The following is an 18760-nucleotide window of genomic DNA, read 5'->3' as shown; positions in this document are numbered from 1 at the left end:
CCCCGAGGGGCGAAGTGTCACGTTGCTCTGTAATTTCACCAGTAGTTACTCAGACCCCTACCTCTTCTGGTACCGGCAGGATCCGGACCAGCCCCCCCTGCACATCCTGACTAAAGCAACGTACAATGCTCTGGACCAGACGCCGGTTCATGGAAAATTCTCCGCGTCTTTGCACAAGGAGAACAAGACGGTGGCCTTGAGGATTGAGAAAGTTTCACCCCAGGAGAGCGCCGTGTATTTCTGTGCTCTGAGACCCACACTGCGGGGCAATTGCAGCTCCGCTCTTACAAAAACTCAGCGCGGGGCTGTGTGGAAATGTACTGGAGGCATAGACACAAGGAACTGGGGGGGGGGGGGGCGGGGGACCTCGCCATGTCGCCTAGCCCAGCCCCTGTGCAGACACAGGGATGAGCCGGGAAAGGTTTCTGCAAACAAAAATTTGTTTTCAATCTGATATCCTGTTTTGCCCCAATGTACATTCCTGATTTCTTCTTATTATTAAGGATGATTCTCTGAACACAAGAAAGGCAAACTGTGTCAGACCAAAGGTCCAGCTAGCCCAGTATTCGGTCTGTGACAGTGGCCAATGCCAGGTATCCCAGAGGGAGGGAATAGAACAGGCACTTCTCACCTGATTCCTCCCGTCATCCATTTCCAGACAAACAGATGCTAGGGACACCACTTCTACCCATCGTGGCTAATAGCTATTGATGAACCCAACCTCTATGAATGTATCCAGCTCATTTGTTAACCCTGTTAAAATCCTGCCCTTCACCACATCCTCTGGCAAGGAGTTCCACAGGTTCACTGTGCTGGATTTAAATGGTTTTGTAGCTGAGATATGTGAGCCCCAACCGATACGTGAGTACAACGTTTAGTAGTTTGTCATTTCTGCAATTTCTGATGGAAGGGCTCTTCACGCTCCCTCCTAGTTTTCTGAAACTTCAGAACACGACTGACCCTTGGAGAGAGGAGAATGTGGCAATAACAGTGTGATACTGAAATTGACATTAAATAAACGCAGCCAGAAACATGCACATATCCCAGGGGGATGAAGGGGGCCCATATATAACACGGGCGAGAGACAGTTTACCAGGGGCCCACCTTCCAGCCCCTGCTTGGTGACAGCTCGTAGAGCAACGTGAGAAATTCCCTTGGAGAACAAGACTTCGTGGACCCCCAATGTTCTGCGAAATGTCTTCTTGTAGTTCGTATTTTCTTGCCTGGCTTCTGAAAGCCGCTAGGGGGTGCCCCTGGCTGACACCCAAGGGACGTTTCGCGTGACATCTGATTCCGTTTCTTTCTCTAACACTTTCCGAGGAGCCAGAAACTGGCCGACAGACTTTCTCTGGGGGCTTCAGCGTCATTGGACCGGCAGGGAGACGAGGACGCGGTCACAGGGAGGGAACATCGAACCTTCGCAGCCAGAATTAGCAGCGGAATTAGCGTTTAATAAAAACCAAAGGAAGATTCTTTTGGAATTAATAAAAGGGTTGGGGGGGGGGGGGAGTTAAAAGAAAGATAACTCTCACACAACATGCTTTACTGCTTACCTCTACAGCTCTGTCTTCTGCTTCTCTCCTCAGGTGAGCAATGGTACCTGGGTTTCGCTGAGTTGATAACTATTACTTAAAAAGCGACCAGGAGTCCTGTGGCACCTTATAGACTAACTGAAGTGTAGGAGCATAAGCTTTCGTGGGCAAAGACCCACTTCTGACGAAGTGGGTCTTTGCCCACGAAAGCTTATGCTCCTACACTTCAGTTAGTCTATAAGGTGCCACAGGACTCCTCGTCGCTTTTGCAGATTCAGACTAACACGGCTACCCCTCTGATACTATTACTTAAAAGAATCCCTGTTACTACGGGGCAGGATTTTAAAAGACCCTCAGAGAATTGGGCCCTCAGCTTCCTTGGGGCCACGCAGGTCTTCTTAAGAACCCAGAATATTTTAATAAAAGCAAGAAACGTTTTATCCTGAAACAAAGGTGTTTTTCCCTCTTGGAAAACAAAGTTTGGCTTAGCAACGGAAACCAGTTTGTATCTCACCTGTTCCTATAGTAGAAGGGGAAAATAAAGTTACTTAGTGACTTTTATTCCCTTCGCAGGCTTTGTTCGGGCGCGGAAGGTCAGTCTCAGAGGGACACGATGAGTTATTACAGTGTTATTTCAACACCAGGCTCAGTAGCCCAACCCTACTCTCTTCTGGTACCGCCTCTATCCGAACCAGCCACTCTAGCAATTGCTGGCTGGGTACAAATCCCTTGGAGCGCTGAAACACGTTAGTCGCCAGACTATTCTCCACTGTGCTGTTCGAGCAAAACCGGACGGTTCCCCTGTGGATGGCGTCTGCCAGCCCAGCCCCCAGAGCCTTCCATCCCCCAGCCCTCGGATCCGGGAGCCAGTCACAGACGGGAGGCTCGGAGTGGGAGACTGGTGGCTGGAAACCTCCTTCCTCCTGTAAACAGTTCTACCGACCCCTTCTCCGGCAGGGCGAGGAACGTTTCAGGGGAGACTCACCCCAGCACCCGCTCCCTGCCCGCCCTTGGGCACCCCAGTCACGCCCATTGGACCGAACCCAGAGAGGGAGTTTTGCTTCTCTGAGGTCGCGGGTAGCAGAGACACGAGCCACACCCCGAGCCGGTGCCACAGGGGAGACTTTGAGCTTCACCCCGGCAAAGGGCCCCGCCAGAATCGGGCCCACGGGGCCCGCGTCTCAGCCAGGCTGACCCGCCCTCGGGCTCCGGACCAGGCCGCCACGGGGCTGAGGAAGTTTAAGCAGCTCGGAGGTGACAGGATCGGAGACCAGAGTCGCTGTCCTAGCCCCCTGCCCGAGGAGCGCTGGACTCTCTTAGGGGTCTTTCTGGCAGGGATCCGGTTCCAATCCGGATTCTTCACAGCGCCGGGTAGAATGCCTGTCCCGCCCTCAGACCAGGGCTCCTAGAAGGCGTTGGAGTAGCGGCACCCAGTCCACGGGGCACGGGGCAGGACGGGGGCTGTGCCCACAGCCAGGGGTAGCCCACGACCGCACCGCAGGCAGGTCTGTGGGCCCAGTCAGGCACCGTGGAGTGATGATCCGGGCCTGATTTTTCGGCGCTGTCCTGCCTGGCTTCCTACCGCCGCCAGGGGGCGCCCCGAACTTGGCCTTCAGCGTTTCTCATGGGACATTAGCTGAGTTTCTCCACCACAGCATCACAGACCCATTGACAGAAGTGCCCCGGGGACCTCAGAACCGTGAGACGGGCGGGCAGGAGAGGAGGTGGCCCCCGAGAGAGGCCGATCTATCTCTTAAAGCGGGATTCACGTTTAATGCCATTGCAGGGAGAATTAATTACTGTTTAATTGTCATTTACATACATCCCAGGGAGAATTCTGTGACAATCCACCAAAGTTTCCCAGGAAGAGGAAGATGATTTTATGCTGCGAAATACTTTACCCCTTGGTTTTACAGCTCTGCCTGCTGCTTGGGCGCCCAGGTGAGACATCTTCACTGTGATTAATTTAGTAGATTGTGTAATGAACACTGGACCTAAACGCTACCGAATTGCTGTTGTGACAGGGGAGGGTTTCCAAAAGCCCTAAAGAGAGTTGGGCGCCACATTCCTTGTGGTCAAACGACACCTAACAAGAACACAGAATATTCAATGAAACCAGCAAACTTCATTTTCTGTTTTTGGAGGTGTGAGGTAGTGGGGGTACCTGGCTGGTTTCTATGCTGCTGGCTCTGGGGTAACCCCCACTGGCTGCCGTGGGTACCACGACCCAGCAAAACAGGATGAGTCACTATGCAAAGGGACCTCTCAACCAGTATGGCCAGACACCCCCCATGGAGAGGAACAAAGGAAGGTGGATGCTGCCCTGGCTGGGGGGAGGGGGGGGGGGAAGAGCTGGAAGAGTGTTAGTTAGTTGCTGGCTGGGAGCATGGAGGAGACAGCCTAGGGAAAGGGGCTGGAATTTAGGGGCCCAGTCTCCCCACATCTCAAGGGGGCCTGAGGCATCCTAGCCCAGCTCTGTGACCAGATTACATCTGTGCTGTGCTGTATCCTGGAGAGGCAATAAACTTCCTTTATTCCACCGGCTGCTGCAGTCTGTTTGTGCCATTTCGGGGTGCAGGAGACGGGGGACCCCCAACGCGCCGTCACAGGAGGAAACCTTTGTTCTCCGGCAAAAAAAAAGAGCAAAACAAACAAAGCCCCCCCCCCCCGCCCCAAAAAAACCCCACCCTTGATTTAAGACGGGAAGGCAGGATGTGTATAAAGTATCGCTGAAATGACAGACATAGTAGAAAGAGAAGGAAGGGTCTTTAATGACTTTTATCCCCTTCACAGGAATGATTCGGACGGATTCTGTGTCTCAGTCTCCCGGGGAGGTGACAGTCTCGGAGGGACAGGACGCGCTATTGCACTGCAATTTCACTACCCTTTCCACAGGCCCGATTCTCTTCTGGTACCGCCAATATCCGAACCAACCGCCCCAGCTTGTACTGACCGCGTACAAATCCGCTGAGGCGCGGAATACGTTCTCCGACGGGCGATTCTCCGCGGTGCTGTTCGACCAGAACCGGACGGTTCCCCTGCGGGTGGCGGCCGCGTCGCTCCCGGACGGGGCGGTGTATCTCTGCGCCCTGAGCCCCACAGCGAGCGGAGCCGCATCCCCGGCGCTACAAGAAGCGAGCGAGGGGGCTGCGCTCCCTGCTGGGGCAGAGGCGGGTTTGTGCCGGGCCCTTCTCATGCCGCTTCCCTGCCCGGTTCAGTGCCTCTGCTCTCCCCCGCCTGGGAAGGTCCGCGCGTTTCAATCCCCCCGTGTATTCTGAAATGTCCGTGTGTGTGTGCGGGTGTGTGTGTGTGTAGGATTGTGTGTGTCTGTGTCTCTGTGTGTGTGTAGATGCGGGGGGTGTTTGTGACTGTGTGTGTATGAGTCTGCGGTGTGTGTCTCTGTGTAGATGTGCTCTCCGTGTGTGTGGGGTGCGTGACTTCGTGTGTGCGTAGATGTGTGTGTGTGAGAATAATGACTGGACAGCAAACAAGAGAGTCCGGGTTTTGCTCGGTGACCGCTGTCCTCCCAGCTCAGGAAGGGGCGGGGGATTAATCGCAGACTTCCCAAAAACTGTCCCCTGGAGACTCCTCCCACCTGCCGTTCCCTGAGAAATTTCCCCGGGGCGAGGGGTCTCTGGAGGCTTGGTTGGTCTCGCAGGGGCACTCAAGCCCCGCCTACCAGTCACGTGGGACTTGGTAGTGGGTGGTGCTTGGTGCTGCCCGAGGGCAGGGGGCGGGACTCGAGGTCCCTCCCAGTCCCGGGATTCTAGGGTCACACTTTGTGGCTTAAGGTGAGGGCAAAGGAAGAAGAGGAAAATCACTGAAAACAATCATTCTTTCGAGCGTCCTGCTTGGTGTTTCCAAGGAAGTTCACAGAGTCTGGTAACTCATTGCACTTCATTTTCCTTGTGGTTACCCCACCACATAATTTTGGAAATTGAACGCACATGCCTGCTCCATCCCTCTGATCCCTCAAGAAATATCACCAGCCCCGTAGAAACTAGGACGCCCCTCTCCTTGTGCACTCAGGGAAACAGAGGCACGGTGGATTAATCCTGGTCCCACAGACACAGTCCACGGCAGAGCCGGATTCGGAGCTTAGAGCAGACCGTGTCCCGGAAGCCCAACCTCCTCCCTTCTCCGGGTTTCCTGCATCTCTGGGGACACCCCCAAACTCCTCCCTCGGCTTCCTGTGAATTTCCCCCGGTGCGGCCGCTCGCACAGAGCGAAGCTGAATCTCGCTCGCCGGAGCAGAGACGATGGAGACGCGGTTCATTCTCAGCCTTTGGGTGTCCCAGCTGCTAGGTAACTGGGCAGGTTGGAGGGAAGGGGATACTAGATCCTGTAGGGGGAGGGGCGCCGGCGGCCACCCAGCAGGGGAATGAGGGGCGCCCCACTTGGCAATTCAGCTCCTCTGTCCACCACCCTGTGGCCCCAACCCTTCCTCATAACTTCGGGTTCACCCTGCTCATGGCGTTTATTGCTATGGAGCGAGGCGCCGAAACCCCGTAGACCTTCCCGAAATTCCCTCGCTGTGCAAAGGGGGGAGGGGTGTCGTTTCACTGTCTCATCAGGCGACCAAAGCTGGAACCGGTTGGCCCCGTTGCAGGTTCCGCGCTGGGCGACTCGATCCGCTCCAAGGACCCCGCCGTGTCGGGCTCGGCTGGCGGGTCTGTGACTCTCAGCTGCGACTACACCACCAGCGATAGCTACGTGTATCTCTACTGGTACCGGCAGTACCCGAACGGGGCCCCGCAGTACCTGCTCTCGCGAGGAGCCAGGACCTACAGCGGACAGAGCGACACGGCGGGGTTCGCCCAGGACCGGTTCGCCTCCCAGGCCGATGACAACTCCACAGCGTTAACCATCACGGCTCTGGAGCGGGCGGACACCGCGGTGTATTTCTGCGCCCTGCGCCCGGCACAGTGACTCAGCCAAGTAGCAGAGCCGCACAAAAACCCGCCCTCCCCTCCCCCAGGAGCTCTGCTGCAGTCGGATGTTTCCTTCCTGGTCGCTCCAAAGCGGCCAATTATGAAGAGAAAATAAAAAACTGAGTTTTCTGCTTGGAAAAGCGTCACCTAAGGAGGGACACGGGAGAGGCCTATGAAACCATGTCTGGAGTGGAGAAAGTAAAAAATAAGCTTTATTTATTCCTTTTCATCATGCAAGAACTAGAGGGCACCCCGTGAAATTAATAGAATGCAGATTTAAAACGAACAACAGGTAGGATCTCTTCACACAAGGGTCACAGCCGACTTGTGGAACTCCTTGCCAGAGGATGTTGTGAAGACCAGGACTTCAACAGCCTTTAAAAAGAGCTAGATGAATGCACGGAGGTTAGCTCCATCATTGGCTGGTAGACAGCATGGGTAGGAATGGCTATTACACAGGACTGGCAGGAATGGTGTCCTAGTGTCTGTTTGTCAGAACCTGGAAATGGGTGACAGGGAATGGGGGATTTTATGAAAGAAAGAAGATCCCTGTTGGTGGTACAGTAAAACAATGTGAGTGGAAATGGATACATAAAATAATGTTATTAAAATACTACTTTGCAGTCAAAGATGGCAAAAAATGGGGGAAATATACAGTTAAATACACAGGTATAGGTGAGTGCTCTGAGGATAAGACAAGTAGCAATGGGCTTAAACTGCAGCAAGGGAGGTTTAGACTGAACATAAGGAAAAACTTACTAACCGCAGGGCGGTTAAATACTGGAATAAGTTGCCTAGGGAGGTTGTGGAATCTCTGTCTCTAGAGATATTTAAGAGTAGGTTAGATAGACATCTACCAGGGATGGTCTAGACCAGTGTCTCCTAAAATTGTTAAGACCGAGGAACATCAAAGAAAAATTTTTATTATGAGGAACACCAAGAGTTTTTGGTCAAGCAAAACAAACCCAAAAACCCTTCCCCCCCCCCACACACACAACTTGCCCTTTGAACACCAGACACTTTTTTTGACACCAACAGTATTTGCTCACTGCCCAATGATAATTAAAGTATCTTTTTTAAAAAAATTAAAAAATTGGAACCGCTTTTTAAATCTAAGTATTCCAAACATAACCTGTCAATCGCTATCCATGAAATAAAAAGAAGTTGTCCAACAAAGAAGGAACATTGTATCTGCCCCCCTCCCCCCCCAGCTGTCCTGGGTAACAAGTGACGGCTCAAGACAGCGGTGCAAAGACCCGGTTGGGGTGGCGGCTGTAGGACAGTTCTCTTCCCTGGCAGGCAGGATCCCCAGACCAGCGGCGGAGACAGCCAATCAGAGCTGGCCATGCTGCTAGCCCTGCAACGCTCCTCTCCTCCGGCAAGGGGGCAACCGAGGCGCGTGGCTTTCCCAGGAGATGGCGGAGAAGACGGGCAGGCGCAGAAGCAAATGAGGAGGAACGCGGGAAGCCCCGCCTCATTTCCAGGCGCGTCACCGCTCGCTCCCCCCGGCCGCCCTTCTCAGGGGCTCTAGCGGGAGTTATTGCTCCCCCAAGGGTCGCGCCTCACCTGCGACACAAGGGTCTGGCGCCAGGGTGCGTGTTGCTCAGTTCCAGGGCGGCCCGGCAGAGGGCGCCGCGGGACACCCCTGGCTCTGCGTTCTCCCGTAGCTGGGAGGTTCGCTCACCAGTGGGATCGAGTCGCATCAAGAGTTAAACCTTGCGACATGGGAGCTACGTCATAGACCCAACTTACAGCAACAGCGACAACTAGGGAGCCACTGCAATGTGCGTGTGTGGCCATCAGGGGGCAGCCTTTGCAAGGATGAGGACAAGATTGAGGTTATTAAAGTGGCTCCTTTCCAGTCTCCTTTTGCCCAGCACTAGAGCGGTGGGTTTGCTTCCCCTGTTTCATGGTAGGCGTTTCTCAGCTCCTTCCCTTTGCCCCTTGTGAGAGGGCGCATGCCCTGCACGGGCCCTTTAAGGGCAAGACCCAGGCCTGTAGCAGGGACTGAAAGAAAAGACCCAGCTGAGGCCGTTAGGGCTAAAGCAGAGCAATTGGCCACTGAAGAGGAGAGCAGTAAGGAACTGGTAGCTGAGGAACTAGGACGCTCCCACGAGCAAGAACAGTGCTGGGGCAGCAAGGCAGGACTAGGGGCGATGCTGGCTAAGGTGCCCCCAGGCTACATGGCCTGGGGCAAGGCCCGGGGCTTGGAGGGCAGTAGTGAAGCAGCCCTGGTAAGTAGGGTAGCAAATTGACACCCTGTGGAGATGATGAGCGACCTGTACAGACTACAGCTTGCCCAGAGAGAGGCTAGATGAAGACTGGAAGTGGGTTACTGAGGGATGGTGGTGAATATGCAACCCTACACCCCTGAACTGCAGCAGATCCCAGCCAAGGCCTCTTTCAGCCATGCACCTAGAGATCTGACTCTCACAGCCACCTCTCTCCAAATGTGGCTGCAGTCAAACATCTCAGCCTGGCTCCACGCTGGGGCTCTCCTGGTGCCTGGAGCAGGACTGCCCAGCTGGAGAGATACACTGAGAACACCAAACAGGAAGGGGAATTTCCTGTTCCAAAAAGTGACACCCGATAGCTCCTGCCTGTACAAAGCTTCCCCGCCAGGAGGCAGGGCTGTCCTTGCCAGAAGGGAGCTGGAGTCAGAGGTTTGTGTTTTGCCTGGGAGGGAAGGGCCTTGTACCCATAGGAGGAGCCTGGCCTTGTTCAGCGGCAGAGGCAAGGGGACTAGAACAGCCGCAGACGAGCACAGAGCAGTCTGGGGGTGATAAATACGCAGGGAGCCAGGAATCTTTCTGTGTCACAGCGCATGGAGATGGGGGGCAGCGCAGCGACGAGGTGCCCTGGGGCTTTGCTAGTGATCCTGGTTGTTCATCTTTACTGTAAGTCCTGCTGCTTTTCAAACCCCCAATAAGAACCAGGAGTCACTTTTGTAAGGCTGAGCCGTGCGGGCGATGAACACGAGAACGGCCTGGGCACGATGCATCCCCGGGGCATAGGGCACCTTGTATCTGTGGGGTTTTGGGTCACCTACCTATGCACAGTGGAGGCACAGTGACACCAAGGGCACTTTGGGCTGTGCAAAAACCACAGGCTGGGATTGCAAAGGGTGCCTATGGGACTTAGGCACATGATTTCCCTTGAAATTCATGGGGGAGCTGAGCCTCTAACTCCTTGGGGCCCTTTCAACATCCCAGCAGAAGGGAGCAAAGAGACATTTTCTACAAATGCCTCCGAGGGTTCGTAGCCCCCTTTTCAGAAAGGGCCTCCGGGCATGTCTGTGAACTAGGGGGTAGTGTAGACATACCCTAAGCTCCAAAGCCTTGTGCTGCCCGTGAGGCTGAGGAGGAGCAGGGCTCTGACAAGGGCCGGGCCCATGGCAGCTCTCTCAGTTTTGCTAAGCTGGGTGCTAGGTGCTGGGCAAACCATAAACTTGCCCAAGGTCATGCAGAAAAACAGAGCCAAGGATTTGGCAGCATTTTCTAGGAATTAAGTTCCCAGGTCCCATGGGCATCGTGAGAAAAATCTAGCCCTCATCTTCCCTTACCCCTCTGTCTGAGGGAGGCGGCTAATAACACTGCCTCTGGCTGGCTGTCCTGTTTAGATGGTACGTTTTCAGAGCAGGGGCTGTCTCTGTATCTGCACAGCACCCAGCGAGGTCCTGGTCTCAGTCGGGTGTCTAGCTCAGCAGACTGAGAGGGAAAACATGGCGCCAACAGCAGCTGCAAACATGTCATTCATTTTCATACATGTTACGTGGCCAACAGGCCGGGAGTAGCAGTACGGAAACATTATGCACAGGGAGGGCAGTTAACCGTTGGAACAACCTGGCTTGGGGTGGGAGGGAGGCTCCCTTGGTTCAAGTCTTTACATGGTGTTTAACTGGGACACCGGATAATTCATGGGGTGGTATTGGCGGTGGACTCAGGCTGTGTCTACACCAGTGTTTCCCAAATGGTGTTCCGGGGAACTCTGGGGTTCCACGAAGTGAAAATAAGGGTTCTGCGAGAAAATTACATTAGAATAACATGTTGTTATTAAAATAATAATAATAATAATAATAATAAATATTAAGCATTTATGGATTTTATTGAAACCAGTTTTCATTTGTGTTGATCTCATGACCTTCTTTAACATGTTTATTATTATCCTTACTTATTTGTGGTCTACTTTTTCAGCTCCATATATAAGACTGCTATTAGGGGTTCCACAAAATTCTTTTGAGTTTAAAAGGGTTCCGTGGCCAAATACGGTCTGTGTTGATACCGCCCTGTGCCCCATTCTCAGGACTGGGCTCATGAGCCCCTCCCCCCCATGGCCCGTGTTCCAAGGGCAATGCCAAGGGAGATGCCACTACCTCATTGCGCCTGCGCTCGGTTCCACATGGAGCCTTTAGTAGCCAACCGGGCACCATGGTGGATGCCTGTGATCCCAGCACCCGGGAGACTGAGGCAAGCAGATCACTTGAGCTCAGGAGTTTTGGGCTGCAGGGGGCTGTGCCCAGCGGGCATCCGCACTCGGTGGGCAGCTCTCAGCCGGAATGCCATCCCTGGAAATGTGCCACCCCAAGCACCTGCTTGCTTTGCAGGTGCCTAGAGCGGGCCCTGAGCAGGGGACTAGGGGGCGCTGTGGTGCAGGGAGCTGTGTGGGGCTCTCTATAGAGGGTCTCTTCCCAAATAGGAAGTCCTGACCCCAGTCTGACACTAGGGAGTGCTGTGGTGCAGGGAGCAGATTGAGGAGCTCAGTTTGTGGCGGGTTCCTACAGCCAAACCGAAAACACCATTTGCCTGTGGCAGCAAAGCAGTCACAGGCCTGCGGATTGTCACTCTGGGACCACGCAGCCAGCCGGAGAGCTCACAAGCTTCCTGGTGCAGACGAGAGAAAGTGTCATACTCAGGCGGGGCTGGAAACCTCATGATGAAGGAAGAAAACCTGCTCTGGGCTCTGACGGCCTTGGCGCTGCTTGGTAAATAGAGACTCTGCCCCTGGGGTCTTGTGACCTCGGAGCCAGAGGAGAAGAGGAGCGCGGGTTGGGGAGTCGTGGGAGGATTTTCAAAGCTGGGATTTGGGTACCTAGTTCTCTGTCAAATCTCCCCCTGAAGGTCCATGTTCAGTTCTCTCCCTCTGGGGCACCGGGCATTGGCCACTGTCGGAACACAGGGCACGGGGATGGATTGACTTTGGTCTGGCCGTGCCTATGCAATGGGAAATATCATCATGTGCCCAGCCCTTCCCTCAGGGCCGGAGTGGAGCGGGCGGTGGGGTTCGAGGAGTAACAATAATACTGGATATTCGCTGCCAGGTCCCCGTGCCGACGTGTATTGTGGTTCTCAGCTAGAGGCAGGGCCGTGCAAAGCACAATAAGGGACTATGCCTGAGGCAGGGCAAGGAGACAGAAGTTTATTAGCAGGCTCATCAGGGAGGGACTCTCCGTAAATAAGCCCCGGGGCAGCGTCCTGTGACTCACCTCTCCTTCCCCGCTCTGTGTCCCAGGCCCCAGCATGGAAGACACTGTGAGGCAGACCCCGCCGGCAGCGGCGCGCCACGAGGGTGGGGCAGTGACCTTGGATTGCACCTACGAAACTGACGCCAGCTACTACACCTTGTACTGGTACAAACAGCAGCCAGCAGAGAAGCCCGTTTTCCTACTGTGGGAATATTCCGGAGGAACACGTGAGAACCAGGCCGGGGAGAGATTCTCTGCAGACTTCAAGAAATCCCAAAGCTCCATCAGTCTGAGGATCACGGGCTTGAAGCCGAGGGACTCCGCTGTGTACTTCTGTGCTTTCAGTAGAGGCCCACAGTGGTGTGATGAGCACAGATCCCTGCACAAAAACCCTACAACTGTCTCCTGCCCTGGGAAACCGACCCCTGCATACGAAGTCAGGAAGCCAGCAGCAGGAAAGAAGGGGTGTATGTGGGGAGAGGTGGCGGGGAAGGGGTCCCGGCTGCAGCTGGCTTCCTGCAGATAAAAACCTCTAACTTGTTTCTGGGAATCTGCACCACAGCTCTACTCAGAAATTTACCGCCAGGGGCACAGCTGGCAAGAGACAAAGCAGAATGAGCCCAGGGGCCGGAAGGACCTTTGTCATAGAATCATAGAATACTAGGACTGGAAGGGACCTCGAGAGGACATCAAGTCCAGTCTCCTGCCCTCATGGCAGGACCAAATACTGACTAGACCATCCCTGATAGACATTTATCTAACCTACTCTTAAATATCGCCACAGATGGAGATTCCACAACCTCCCTGGGCAATTTATTCCAGTGTTTGACCACCCTGACAGTTAGGAACGTTTTCCTAATGTCCAACCTAAACCTCCCTTGCTGCAGTTCAAGCCCATTGCTTCTTGTTCTATCCTCAGAGGCCAAGATGAACAAGTTTTCTTCCTCCTCCTTATGACACCCTTTTAGATATCTGAAAACTGCTATCATGTCCCCCCTCAATCTTCTCTTTTCTAAACTAAACAAGCCCAATTCCTTCTGTCTTCCCTCATAGCTCATGTTCTCTAGACCTTTCATCATTCTTGTTGCTCTTCTCTGGACCCTCTCCAATTTCTCCACATCTTTCTTGAAATGAGGTGCCCAGAACTGGACACAAGACTCCAATTGAGGCCTAACCAGTGCAGAGTAGAGCAGAAGAATGACTTCTCGTGTCTTGCTCACAGCACACCTGTTAATGCATCCCAGAATCATGTTTACTTTCTTTGCAACAGCTTCACACTGCTGACACATATTCAACTTGTGCTCCACTATTATCCCTTTCTGCCGTGCTCCTTCCCAGACCATCGCTTCCTATTCTGTATGTATGAAACTGATTGTTCCTTCCTAAGTGGAGCACTTTGCATTTGTCTTTATTAAACTTCATCCTGTTTCCCTCAGACCATTTCTCCAATTTGTCCAGATCATTTTGAATTATGACCCTATCCTCCAGAGCAGTCGCAACCCCTCCCAACTTGCTATCATCTGCAAACTTAATAAGCATACTTTCTATACCAATATCTATATCAATTGTTGATGAAGATATTGAACAGAGCCAGTCCCAAAACAGACCCCTGCGGAACCCCACTTGTTATGCCTTTCCAGCAGGATTGTGAACCATTGATAACTACTCTCTGAGCCATTTATGCACCCACCTTATAGTAGCCCCATCTAAGTTGTATTTACCTAGTTTATTGATAAGAATATCATGTGAAACCATATCAAACACCTTGCTAAAGTCTAGGTATACCACATCCACCATTTCTCCCTTATCCACAAGACTCATTATCCTATCAAAGAAATCTATCAGATGGGTTTGACGTGATTTGTTCTTTACAATGCCATGCTGGCTGTTCCCTATCACCTTGCCTCTTTCCAAATGTTTACAGATGATTTCCAAGTGATTACTTGCTCCATTATCTTCCCTGGCACAGAAGTTAAACTAACTGGTCTGTAGTTTCCTGGGTTGTTCTTATTTCCCTTTTTATAGATGGGCACTAGATTTGCCCTTTTCCAGTCCTCTGGAATCTCTCCTGTCTCCCATGATTTTCCAAAGATGATAGCTAGAGGCTCAGATACCTCCTCTATTAGTTCCTTGAGTATTCTAGGATGCATTTCATCAGGCCCTGGTGACTTGCAGGCATCTAACTTTTCTAGGTGCTTTTTAACTTGTTCTTTTTTTATTTTACCTTCTAAAACTACCCCCTCCCCACTAGCATTCACTATTTTAGGCATTCCTACAGACTTCTTGGTGAAGACCGAAACAAAGAAGTCATGGAGCATCTCTGCCATTTCTAAGTTTCCTGTTACTGTTTCTCCCTCCTCACTGAGCAGTGGGCCTACCCTCTCCTTGGTCTTCCTCTTGCTTCTAATGTATTTATAAAATGTCTTCTTGTTTCCCTTTATTACCATAGCTAGTTTGAGCTTATTCTGTGCCTTTGCCTTTTTAATCTTGCCCCTGCATTTCTGTGCTATTTGCCTATATTCATCCTTTGTAATTTGTCCTACTTTCCATTTTTTATATGACTCCTTTTTTATTTTTAGATCATGCAAGATCTTGTGGTTAATCCAAGGCGGTCTTTTTCCATTTTTCTAGCTTTCTGACATCTGAATAGCTTGCTTTTGGGCCCTTAACAATGTCCCTTTGAAAAACTGCCAACTCTCCTCAGTTGTTTTTCCTTTACTCCTGTCGGGGGAGGATCTCTGATAGCAGGAGAGTCTTTCATCTAGCAAAGAAAGTCAGAGTGAGCCCGGGAGGCTGGACATCAAACCAGGCAAACTCAAGTGTCAATGTATCTGATGAGGCGGTGGGTTCTTTGTCACTCGGATGGTTGGAACCCAGCCTGGATTTTGCTTGCTGGAAAATACGCTCTAGCTCCACCATCAACCCTGGCATTGGTGCAGAGAGCGCTGGCTGAAATTCTCTGGGTTGTGGGGCACAGGAGAACAGATACACGGCCACAGCAGTCCTATCTGGCCTCACAAATCCACGCATCTGCTGCTCACAGCCCTGGCTGCGGAGGCTGGAATTGTCATAGGCGCCTCTTGGGTTTAAGCCCCTGGATTCTATAGAAACTCAAGGAGGGATTTAAGTGCCTCACTCCCCAGGGATCCTTTGGAAACCACAGCTCAAATTGTGCAGTGGATGGGCAAAAAGGCCCATGCACCACGTGACTCCTCTGTCAGCCCTCTGGGCTTTTTGGGGGGGTCCATTCAGAAGCCTCTGGCACTGCGGATTTGACGCCCCCTGGTGTAGACTGATGGAAGCAGATGTGTGTCCGGGAATGCTAGTGCCGTTCTTTGCTACCACAACAGGCAAACATCAGGGATCCAGCCTTCAGGTGGGCAGAGGGGGAAAGTCCCTTCTCTGGGGCACGTGGCCCCCACCCCCATTTGCAACCCTGCATGATGCACCGGCAGCAGGGTGGGGAAACGGGCTCAGCTGTGGGAAGAGAAGCTGGGGCAGAAGCGAGTCTGGGGCGTTCTGGGCTGGGCCTGGCTCTCTGGGCAGTGCTCACTGATGTCCTGTAGAGGGCACTGCAGCACAGGCAGAGATGCTGTGTGTAGACAGGAGCCCTGGTTTGTTCCAGCCAATGGGTGCTCTAGGATCTGCTTCTCGTGCACCCCCCAAGCACAGGGAGGCACGTGGGGGCCCAGGCAGGGGTATGGGACAATTCCTATGGGGGGGGGGGGGGCCGCTGAGATACATTGAACCAAACTGTAACCATGCCTAGGAGGGAACAACTTCAAGCTCGGGGGGTGCAGAAACCCCTCCTCCCTCCTGCTGTAATATCACTGCCTGGTTTCTAACCTATCCGCCCTCTGACAACAGCTCCACCCTCTTTACAGGAGCCTCCCTCACAGGCCGTCTGGGGGGACTCTGGGTCGGACCCTGCAGCAGAGCGGAGAGCCTGGGGCCATGTTCACCATCCGGGTCACAGCCCTGGTGCTGGCTTTGCTTTTCAGTGAGTCAGGGCCTGGTACCCGCTTGGGAAAGGTTCCGCCGGACTCCCCCTTCGCTAGGGGCGTTGGGGGAATAAACAGCCCTTCCTCCTCCATCCCCTCAGTCTCCTCCTCCGCAGTATGGGATCTGGATTCAGGGAGGCCAATCCCATGGAAACTGAATTTCAGTGGACTCCAGGAGTCTGCCTAAGGAGCGCAGCGTCCTGCCAGGATCCCTGACCACAGAGCGCAGCTGAGCTCCGGCCAGGCTGTGGTCTGGAGGGTGGAAGAGGAGGCTGGACAAGCACCGAGCAGGGAAGGGCGCAGGGTCTCAGCAAGGGGGGAGGCAGCACATGGACTCTGGAGGTCACCACGACATTTTCCTGCTTCCCTTAAAAATCCCGGCCCCAGGCGCTCCCCGCACTCACAGCGACCTCCGACTGACCTCTCCTTTCTCTCTCCTTGTGCCAGGCTCCAGCATGGAAGATTCTGTCACTCAGACCCAGCGTTCGGAGTCAGCCCTGGAGCGCGAGTCTGTGTCCCTGGATTGCACTTATGAAACATCCGAGCAGTATTATTACTTGTACTGGTACAAACAGCCCCCCCGGGGAAGCCTTATTCCCCTGTTTTGGCAACATTCTGGAGGAACAAAAGGAAACGAGGCAGGGGAGAGATTCTCTGTCAATTTCGAGAAAGACAAAAGCTCCATCAGTTTGAGGATCACGGCTCTGGAGTTGGGGGACGCGGCCACGTACTTCTGTGCTTTCAGTAGAGGCACAGTGTGGAAATGAATAGAGGGCCCTGTACAAAAACCTGGCCCCGCTCCGCTACTGCAGGGACCTGACTCCTCCCAGGTGAAGTTAGCAGGCAGGAAAGGGCTGGGAGCTGTGTGTGTGGGGGGGGAGCTATGAAGTGGGGTGAGACCTGCCACAGCTGCCTGACTGGAGACGTGAACCTCTTCCTGAGTTCTGGGAAGAGGCGGCACCGCAACGGTTCGCAGAAAGTCACTGCAAGCAGGCGCTGGAAGGAGCCAAAGTCAGAGGGGGATCCCTTGGGTGTGGGCCAGAGCGGGGCAAGTTGGGCCTAGAGATAAAGTGCCCGTTTGTCCCCGGGAGGGTAATTAAACACGGACACAACTTACCCGGGGACACGGCGCACTTGCCAGCATCTGAAGACTGGAGGTCTCTCCACTAAATGAGCCACCAGATACGGAGGGGGGGGGGGGGGGCACAGGCCTCTCCGCGGATCCTTCTCTGGCCTAAGATAATGTGGGGGGGGGGGAGTCAGTGGACACGGTCACAAAGGTCTCCCCGCACCTTAGGAGCTATGCGCCAAGCCACCTGTGAATATCTCACTGCGAGGGGTGAGGCGGGGATGGGTTCCTTGTGGAGCTGTACAGAGCCAGTGTGTGCTGGGCACCTAATTCCCCTGGGCTCCAAAGGAAATTCCATCCTGGGCTGACCCTTGCCCCTAAGGAGGGACCCTTGCCCCTCACTTCAGAGTTCTATGTACGGGCTTAGACGGCACCTACGGCTCGCACTGGGCCTGTGGCAAAGGGGCAAACATCCTAGCACGGGGAAGCGCTCTGCCAACCCTGGAAAGACAGCTCCTGGCTTTGGAGGGAGGCTGTCAATCTCAGTAGGGCCTTGAGGATTTAGATGATCAACTTCCATTGTAGTCCTACAGCATTTGGGCATCTAATTCCCTTAGGCTGCTTTGGAAACGTGGTTTCTGAAGCTGCATCGTTTGTCATGGTAATCGGGCCTCTACTTCCCTTAGCCTGGTTTCCGAATCTCTGCCTGTACTCTGGAGTCACAGGAATTACAAACTGCAGGGTAAGTGGATGGGTTCCCATCACCTGAAACCAAGAGCAGAACAACAGAGCTGCCTCCGACCTGGGGTGGGTTGATCTGAAAAGAAAATGCCATAAAAATGTGGCAAAGAACTTAGGGCAGTGGTCCCCAACGTAGTGCCCGCGCACGCCATGGCGCCCTCCAGGCCATTTCTGTGCGCCCGCTGAGTGATGGGGGGGGGGGCGCGGCATATGGGTGGTCCCGGCAGCCCCGAAAGGTTTGGGACCACTGACTTAGGGTCACGTGCTGCTCTCTGGTGGCCCTTTCGTTTCCTTGTCACAGCTAAAAGAATTCACAACAACTTCTGAAGAAGTTTTCCACCACCGATTTACAACCAAATATAAAGGCGCATCTGCATTTCAGCCCGGACTGTGAAATGGCGTTTAGACATGCACCTACCTGTGTGTTTCATAGACATACACAAAATCTCTGTCACACACAAAAACAAATTCCTACTTAAGTGAATTCACAATTCGCACGCACAAACAAGTCACTCGCGCCCAGAATCACATTCCAGAGATGACCTTGCACACATCAGATATCTACACACTCTCCCACAAGCTCTGATTGTCTCACACACACACTCACAAAATGACACTCACTAACTAGCACACAACCAAACTCACAAAAGACTAATGCACACTATCAAAGTCTGTCACACAACTCTCTCTCTTTCTCTCCCTCTCTCTCTCACACACACTGAGCCATTTATCTGCAGCAACTTGATCATTTTGGCCTCCTAATTTGCTAGGCAGATCGGAAACTCCACCTTTTCCTCTGACAATCGCGTTTGTCCGACCCCTTCCGTGCATAAAAACTCAAGAAATGTGCCATTGTGAGGCAAGGTGGCCAAACCTCATTGAAATTGAACAGGGCGGAGGTTCCTTACTCCCTTTGGTTCCACAAAGCTCCCAGGCTCAATCCATTCATGTCTCTGCAGGGGATGGATTTGGGGAGACAAAAACACCTAGGCAGCTTGTAAAGAAGTTCCAAGGGAGCCTAAGGG

At 53.2% G+C, this 18760-nt stretch overlaps 1 pseudogene and 1 gene segment (V, D, J or C); both read left to right on the top strand.

The window, feature by feature from the left end:
• Window positions 1-5118: 5118 nt before the first annotated feature.
• Window positions 5119-7767, top strand: LOC142821160 (immunoglobulin lambda variable 2-23-like). The segment is given in 2 exon segments: window positions 5119-5837; window positions 6142-7767. Coding segments are annotated over 2 exon segments (366 nt in total).
• A 1860-nt stretch (window positions 7768-9627) lies between these two features.
• Window positions 9628-12450, top strand: LOC142821080 (uncharacterized; annotated as a pseudogene).
• Window positions 12451-18760: the final 6310 nt, after the last annotated feature.

The sequence above is a fragment of the Pelodiscus sinensis genome, chromosome 30 (genome assembly GCF_049634645.1).
Source record: "Pelodiscus sinensis isolate JC-2024 chromosome 30, ASM4963464v1, whole genome shotgun sequence".
Lineage (NCBI taxonomy): Eukaryota > Metazoa > Chordata > Testudines > Trionychidae > Pelodiscus > Pelodiscus sinensis.
This window is presented reverse-complemented; position numbering and strand designations above follow the sequence as displayed.